Source organism: Procambarus clarkii, chromosome 52 (assembly GCF_040958095.1).
Source record: "Procambarus clarkii isolate CNS0578487 chromosome 52, FALCON_Pclarkii_2.0, whole genome shotgun sequence".
NCBI classification, from domain to species: domain Eukaryota; kingdom Metazoa; phylum Arthropoda; class Malacostraca; order Decapoda; family Cambaridae; genus Procambarus; species Procambarus clarkii.
This window is the reverse complement of record NC_091201.1, coordinates 33,414,083-33,422,697: the sequence shown is the minus strand read 5'-3', so window position 1 is coordinate 33,422,697 and position 8,615 is coordinate 33,414,083. Positions and strand designations below refer to the sequence as shown.

Here is an 8,615-nt window from a genome sequence, read left to right as displayed (position 1 = left end):
GCACTAAAGCTGCCACCAGCCGGGCACTAAACCTGCCACCAGCCGGGCACTAAAGCTGCCACCAGCCGGGCACTAAAGCTGCCACCAGCCGGGCGCTAAACCTGCCACCAGCCGGGGGCTAAAGCTGCCACCAGCCGGGGGCTAAAGCTGCCACCAGCCGGGCACTAAAGATGCCACCAGCCGGGGGCTAAACCTGCCACCAGCCGGGGGCTAAAGCTGCCACCAGCCGGGGGCTAAAGCTGCCACCAGCCGGGGGCTAAAGCTGCCACCAGCCGGGGGCTAAAGCTGCCACCAGCCGGGGGCTAAAGCTGCCACCAGCCGGGGGCTAAAGCTGCCACCAGCCGGGGGCTAAAGCTGCCACCAGCCGGGGGCTAAAGCTGCCACCAGCCGGGGGCTAAAGCTGCCACCAGCCGGGGGCTAAAGCTGCCACCAGCCGGGGGCTAAAGCTGCCACCAGCCGGGGGCTAAAGCTGCCACCAGCCGGGGGCTAAAGCTGCCACCAGCCGGGGGCTAAAGCTGCCACCAGCCGGGGGCTAAAGCTGCCACCAGCCGGGGGCTAAAGCTGCCACCAGCCGGGGGCTAAAGCTGCCACCAGCCGGGGGCTAAAGCTGCCACCAGCAGGGCACTAAAGCTGCCACCAGCCGGGCACTAAAGCTGCCACCAGCCGGGCACTAAAGCTGCCACCAGCAGGGCACTAAAGCTGCCACCAGCAGGGCACTAAAGCTGCCACCAGCCGGGCACTAAAGCTGCCACCAGCCGGGCACTAAAGCCGGGATCGGCTTGGAAGCAACTTTGACAGGTGTGCCGCGGTATACAGTGTTGTTGTGATGGGAGTCAGGTGTAGGGAGCGGGACTGCCGGTGGGTTTGTATTCTGTGGTGGTGACCGAGGCCACACCTGCCCTGGGCGACCACACCTGCCCTGGGCGACCACACCTGCATCCTGATGCCCGGCCCTCCTGCACCTGCTCCTGCCTCCCCTCACTTTCTCTCTTCTCTACCCCAGCCACTGTCCTGCTGCTGCTGCTGCTGCTGCTCACTCTACCCCCAGCCACTGTCCTCCTGCTGCTGCTGCTGCTGCTGCTCACTCTACCCCCAGCCACTGTCCTCCTGCTGCTCCTGCTGCTGCTGCTCACTCTACTCCCAGCCACTGTCCTGCTGCTGCTGCTGCTGCTGCTGATGCTCACTCTACCCCCAGCCACTGTCCTGCTGCTGCTGCTGCTGCTGCTCACTCTACTCCCAGCCACTGTCCTGCTGCTGCTGCTGCTGCTGCTCACTCTACCCCCAGCCACTGTCCTGTTGTTGCTGCTGCTGCTCACTCTATCCCCAGCCACTGTCCTGCTGCTGCTGCTGCTGCTCACTCTACCCCCAGCCACTGTCCTGCTGCTGCTGCTGCTGCTCACTCTACCCCCAGCCACTGTCCTGCTGCTGCTGCTCACTCTACTCCCAGCCACTGTCCTGCTGCTGCTGCTGCTGCTGCTGCTCACTCTACTCCCAGCCACTGTCCTCCTGCTGCTGCTGCTCACTCTACCCCCAGCCACTGTCCTGCAGCTGCTGCTGCTCACTCTACTCCCAGCCACTGTCCTGCTGCTGCTGCTGTTGCTGCTCACTCTACTCCCAGCCACTGTCCTGCTGCTGCTGCTGCTCACTACTCCCAGCCACTGTCCTGCTGCTGCTGCTGCTCACTCTACTCCCAGCCACTGTCCTGCTGCTGCTGCTCACTCTACCCCCAGCCACTGTCCTGCTGCTGCTGCTGCTGCTGCTCCTGCTGCTGCTCACTCTACCCCCAGCCACTGTCCTGCTGCTGCTGCTGCTGCTCACTCTACTCCCAGCCACTGTCCTGCTGCTGCTGCTGCTCACTCTACCCCCAGCCACTGTCCTGCTGCTGCTGCTGCTGCTGCTCTACTCCCAGCCACTGTCCTGCTGCTCCTGCTGCTGCTCACTCTACCCCCAGCCACTGTCCTGCTGCTGCTGCTGTTCACTCTACCCCCAGCCACTGTCCTGCTGCTGCTGCTGCTGCTGCTCCTGCTGCTGCTCTCACTACCCCCAGCCACTGTCCTGCTGCTGCTGCTGCTGCTCACTCTACTCCCAGCCACTGTCCTGCTGCTGCTGCTGCTCACTCTACCCCCAGCCACTGTCCTGCTGCTGCTGCTGCTGCTCACTCTACTCCCAGCCACTGTCCTGCTGCTACTGCTGCTCACTCTACCCCCAGCCACTGTCCTGCTGCTGCTGCTCACTCTACTCCCAGCCACTGTCCTGCTGCTGCTCACTCTACCCCCAGTTACTGCCCTGCTGCTGCTGCTGCTGCTGCTGCTCACTCTACCCCCAGCCACTGCCCTGCTGCTGCTGCTGCTGCTCACTCTACTCCCAGCCACTGTCCTGCTGCTCCTGCTGCTGCTGCAGCTGCTCACTCTACTCCCAGCCACTGTCCTGCTGCTGCTGTTGCTGCTCACTCTACTCCCAGCCACTGTCCTGCTGCTGCTGCTGCTCACTACTCCCAGCCACTGTCCTGCTGCTGCTGTTGCTGCTCACTCTACTCCCAGCCACTGTCCTGCTGCTGCTGCTGCTGCTGCTCACTCTACTCCCAGCCACTGTCCTGCTGCTGCTGCTGCTTACTCTACTCCCAGCCACTATCCTGCTGCTGCTGTTGCTGCTCACTCTACTCCCAGCCACTGTCCTGCTGCTGCTGCTGCTGCTGCTGCTCACTCTACCCCCAGCCACTGCCCTGCTGCTGCTGCTCACTCTACTCCCAGCCACTGTCCTGCTGCTCCTGCTGCTGCTGCTGCTCACTCTACCCCCAGCCACTGTCCTGCTGCTGCTGCTGCTGCTCACTCTACCCCCAGCCACTGTCCTGCTGCTGCTGCTGCTGCTCACTCTACACCCAGCCACTGTCCTGCTGCTGCTGCTGCTGCTCACTCTACCCCCAGCCACTGTCCTGCTGCTGCTGCTGCTGCTGCTGCTCACTCTACCCCCAGCCACTGTCCTGCTGCTGCTGCTGCTCACTCTACTCCCAGCCACTGTCCTGCTGCTGCTGCTGCTGCTCACTCTACTCCCAGCCACTGTCCTGCTGCTGCTGCTGCTGCTCACTCTACCCCCAGCCACTGTCCTGTTGCTGCTGCTCACTCTACCCCCAGCCACTGTCCTGCTGCTGCTGCTGCTGCTGCTGCTCACTCTACTCCCAGCCACTGTCCTGCTGCTGCTGCTGCTGCTCACTCTACTCCCAGCCACTGTCTTGCTGCTGCTGCTCACTCTACTCCCAGCCACTGTCCTGCTGCTGCTGCTGCTCACTCTACCCCCAGCCACTGTCCTGCTGCTGCTGCTGCTCACTCTACTCCCAGCCACTGTCCTGCTGCTGCTGCTGCTGCTCACTCTACCCCCAGCCACTGTCCTGCGCTGCTGCTCCTGCTGCTGCTCACTCTACCCCCAGCCACTGTCCTGCTGCTGCTGCTGCTCACTCTACTCCCAGCCACTCTCCTGCTGCTGCTGCTGCTCACTCTACTCCCAGTTACTGCCCTGCTGCTGCTGCTGCTGTTGCTGCTCACTCTACTCCCAGCCACTGTCCTGCTGCTCCTGCTGCTGCTGCTGCTGCTGCTCACTCTACCCCCAGCCACTGTCCTGCTGCTGCTGCTGCTCAGAGCCTGATGGGGCACCACAAGAGCAATACAGCAGTATTGGAAACCGGACCAAGCACCGACCGTTTTGCTTTTTTCGAGAGTCGGTACTTAGCCCGCGTGTATTTCGTTACAACTGGTGACGATCCGTACTTGGCTCTGGGGGTGTTTCGTTACCCGGGTCAGATTTTGCTCCCGTCTGTGACCGTTTTGAGTTGCACCGTTGTCACGGACATTTTTTGACGGTCAATACCTGGCCCTGAGTGGTTTCCGTTACCCCGGTAAGTGACTGCTCACCTTCAACTCCCTGAAAATTTCTGTCGAGAGGATTAAGAGGTCGGGAGTTGTCAGAGTCCATTTTCGTTACCCGAGCCAGTGACCGCTCACCTTTTACTTGCTGAAAAGTCCGCTCAAGGGGATTAAAAAGGTCGCAACGTGTCCGGACCAATTTTCGTTACCTTAGCGAGCGATTGCTCCCCTTCTTGCCCCCTAAATTTTCCCTATTAATATTCAGAAGGACCTATTTATCCTCCTTGCTTATCTGGAAGCTTTATATTTATAGCCAAAGATTGTTTATTGAGCATTTGGGATGAATGAAATCCACCATCACCGATTCGTATGAAACAATGGGAGCAACACAGAGTATGAACTAACATGTATCATAGGGTTCACCCCTGTTACCAAACCAGTATTTACCCAGGTCTTTTTCCCAAATCTAAAACTTATCCAATTTATACCCATTGTTTCGTGTTCTATCTCGCGTTGAAACTTTTAATAGGCCATTAATATCCCCCATTGACATGTCCATTCATCCACTCTCTCACCTCTATCATGTCACCTCCCTAATTCTTCTTCTTCGCCTTGCTAGAGAATGTAATTTAAGCTTTGTCAGTCTTTCTTCAGGGATCGTTTATCGAGCATGGAGAAATGAAATGAAAATCCACCATTTCCCATTCGTGTGAAACAGACTCCCAGAGACATGGAGACTTCAACAGGAATTCAGTAGTATTCCAAGTGCATTAAATTATATATGAACTACATTGAGTAGAAGCTGCTTCGCATGTTTAGAAATAGACCTTCAGCAGTTACCTTCATTCTGATGTTCTCATCCTCAATGGGGTTTCATCCACCAATAGGTTCATCCCGCCAAACACACACCGAAACTACGACGTTGCTACAACGTTCGAACAACTTTTAACACCTAACCAGTTATAACAACTAATATAGCAAGTTGTAACAGCGTTCTAATACGTCATAAACACGTTAAGCCAAGATGTAACAACTTTATTACAAGTTGTAACAAGCGGGAAAATAGAGACAGTTACGGTTTGTGTTTCCAGGGTTATTGGTTTTAACCGACGTCACACAAGCGGTTCCGAGGAGGGTATCCATCTCTCATTAGCACATTCTCTTATTCTCTCTCTCTCAATAGCTCATCTATACTCTGCAAGCGTCACCACAGGCTATGCTCTGATGCCTTGCAGTATTTTCCTGATCCCTTGCTCGTATGTTCGCTCATTGCTCATATTTTCCTTTTATACGATTCATCGGCCCAACCAAACCAACCTAACCTGACCTGACCTAACCTAACCTCACCTCACCTGACCTATAATAAACAAATGCATTTTATAGTAATAAGATCCGTTGCTTTAGCGACGCATGAGGTCACGAAAGCTGCCCCAGTATAGGGATAAAATATGGCCTCACATTAACATACGTGTCAAGGCCAATACCATCCTAACTTTTTCAACTATGAGTGACGTCACAAGATGAGCAATGAGGCCTTGGCATGCTATCTTGAGGTTATCTTGAGATGATTTCGGGGCTTTAGTGTCCCCGCGGCCCGGTCCTCGACCAGGCCTCCACCACCAGGAAGCAGCCCGTGACAGCTGACTTACACCTAGGTACCTATTTTACTGCTAGGTAACAGGGGCATAGGGTGAAAGAATGCTACTTATCTATGTAGTGTATTTAATGTTATTATTCAAAAAATGGCTAAACTATCCATCCCCCATCTAACCTAACTTCATTAGAGGTGTAAGAATATACATTTATAGGTTTTTATTATTTTTATTGGTAGTAAAAGTTTACATTCCAGTCCTAACAAAAATATTACAATGGGAACAATCATAATATTTCGGATGTCGGTCATAGCAATCTTGGGGCCAGATTCACGAAAGCAGTTACGCAAGCACTTACGAACCTGTACATCTTTTCTCAATCTTTGGCGGCTTTGTTTCCAATTATTAAACAGTAAATGAGCTCCGAAGCACCAGGAGGCTCTTTTATAACAATAACAACAGTTGAATGGGAAGTTTTTATGCTTGTAAACTATTTAATAAAACTAAACGTGAACTTTAATAAAAGTACACGTTCTTACGTGCTTGCGTAAGTGCTTTCGAGAATGTGGCTCCTAGTGCTTGGTAATCTTGTGAGGGAGACCAGTTCCTCTGCAACAATAAATCAGGCAACTCCTAAACTACAACAGCGATTATTTATCACTATAGATAAATTGTACACTATACACCTCCAAAGGATACCTGATCAACCAGGCTGTGACTCGTACGTCAGGCTGCGAGCAGCCGCGTCCAACAGCCTGGTTGATCAGTCCGGCAACCAGGAGGCCTGGTCGACGACCGGGCCGCGGGGACGCTAAGCCCCGGAAGCACCTCAAGGTAACCTCAAGGTATATTCCACAGGTGGTTCGCATACATCTGGCAACTCAGCATTCTAATCCCTGTATTCCTGTGTTAGTCATCTACAACTGAAATCATTCATTAGGCAGTGTCAAGTTCAAACCTAAATAACAGGAAATCCAGTCCTAACGTCCTAAATTGCGTTCAAATGTCGTACAAACCGCAATTTAAGCAGAATCGTACATCTGGCAGCTCAGTGAATTAGTACCTGTGTTTATAGGTTAGTTAACTGTCCTCACATCCATTAAATAACTGTCCAAATGTCGCACCGCAACTCATCCATCTAGCAACTCAGCTGGATGCCAGCCACTATATTCATAGGCTAATCATTTCTAGACCTCAAAAATTCCTAATCTTGCCACACAAATCAGCTAACTTGTTTCTAAACCAAGAGTCACAAATGCATGCATACATACCTACACATACTTTAAAACTCATACATGTATAGACAATAGCCTGTTTTTTGCCATCATTGCCCCATTAATCAGATGTAATTTATGCTGTATGACTCCAAATACAAAATTTACACACCAGATGTGACATTTACACACAAAATATGTTATTTACACACAAAATGTGTTATTTACACACAAAATATGTTATTTACACACAAAATATGTTATTTACACACAAAATATGTTATTTACACACAAAATATGTTATTTACACACAAAATATGCCATTTATAGGCAAAATATATCATTTACACACAGAATATATCAGTTGCACACAAAATATACCATTTACACAAATATTGCGTATACACTCACAGTATAACATTTACACAAAGTATGGTATTTGCATAACTATAACAAATTGCATATATGCTCATACAATTAAAATGCGCTTTCACTAAAATTACACAATTCCATAAACACAATTTTTCACAAAATATCCACACATTGTCTCAAACCAAATATACTTTCACATTTGCACACGAAGATCTTTTTTTTTCAGATATTATATACGGAACTTACACAAATACACAATTCGCACAAAAATAAACACAGTTGCACTAGTTCTACTTCAGCAAATTAAAAACAACTTGCACAAATACACTATTCACATAAAATTATAAAACATGGACAATTATTGCACAATTGTGTAATTAATACACATCTCTGCACAATTAATACAAGCAAACTTGCTATATAATTACACAATTTGCACAATGACAATCAATACTCAAAAGGTATAAATAAACAGTTCGTCCATATACAATTACACAACATACGCAATTAATACACAACTTGCACAATTATTACACATCTTTCATAATTATTACACAACTTGCATAAATGCCATCAAATACATATTCAGCACAAACACAATACATAACTAGCCCAAATATGTAAATACACAACCAGCACAAATACAGAATTTACACAAATACAACATACACAACCGCTCGGAACCGCTTGTGTGGCGTCGGTTAAAAACCAATGTAGCTATTGGTGGATGAAACCCCATTGAGGATGAGAACATCAGAATGAAGGTAACTGCTGAAGGTCTATTTCTAAACATGCGAAGCAGCTTCTACTCAATGTAGTTCATATATAATTTGAATGCACTTGGAATACTACTGAATTCCTGTTGAAGTCTCCATGTCTCTGGGAGTCTGTTTCATACGAATGGGAAATTGTGGATTTTCATTTCATTTCTCCATGCTCGATAAACGATCCCTGAAGAAAGACTGACAAAGCTTAAATTACATTCTCTAGCAAGGCGAAGAAGAAGAATTAGGGAGGTGACATGATAGAGGTGAGAGAGTGGATGAATGGACATGTCAATGAGGGATATTAATAGCCTATTAAAAGTTTCAACGCGAGACAGAACATGAAACAATGGGTATAAATTGGATAAGTTTTAGATTTGGGAAAAGTCCTGGGTAAATACTGGCTCGGTAACAGGGGTGAACCCTATGATACATGTTAGTTCATACTCTGTGTTGCTCCCATTGTTTCATACGAATCGGTGATGGTGGATTTCATTCATCCCAAATGCTCAATAAACAATCTTTGGCTATAAATATAAAGCTCCCAGATAAGCAAGGGGGATAAATAGGTCCTTCTGAATATTAATAGGGAAATTTTAGGGGGCTAGAAGGGGAGCAATCGCTCGCTAAGGTAACGAAAATTGGTCCGGACACGTTGCGACCTTTTTAATCCCCTTGAGCGGACTTTTCAGCAAGTAAAAGGTGAGCAGTCACTGGCTCGGGTAACGAAAATGGACTCTGACAACTCCCGACCTCTTAATCCTCTCGACAGAAATTTTCAGGGAGTTGAAGGTGAGCAGTCACTTACCGGGGTAA

The 8,615-nt window shown here is 49.8% G+C and overlaps 1 protein-coding gene across 1 annotated transcript; it reads right to left on the bottom strand.

Annotated features, from left to right (window-relative positions):
* Window positions 1–2,451: 2,451 nt before the first annotated feature.
* LOC138352228 (mucin-21-like) lies at window positions 2,452–3,966 on the bottom strand. The gene is made up of 3 exons (XM_069304512.1): window positions 3,862–3,966; window positions 3,507–3,635; window positions 2,452–3,414 (listed from the first exon to the last, which is right to left on the bottom strand). The coding sequence occupies exons 1-3, from the start codon at window positions 3,964–3,966 to the stop codon at window positions 2,452–2,454; spliced, it is 1,197 nt and encodes a 398-aa protein (XP_069160613.1).
* Between the last annotated feature and the right edge of the window lie 4,649 nt (window positions 3,967–8,615).

Bases quoted from the DNA above. Each gene is read 5' to 3' on its own strand.
- LOC138352228 (XM_069304512.1), bottom strand. From the start codon at position 3,966: ATGGACTCTGACAACTCCCGACCTCTTAATCCTCTCGACAGAAATTTT. The intron at 3,636-3,861 runs GTATTGACCGTC...GTGCCCCATCAG, and splicing joins CGGAAACCACTCAGGGCCAG to GCTCTGAGCAGCAGCAGCAG. The intron at 3,415-3,506 runs GTAACTGGGAGT...GGCTGGGGGTAG, and splicing joins GCAGCAGCAGCAGCAGGGCA to AGTGAGCAGCAGCAGGAGCA.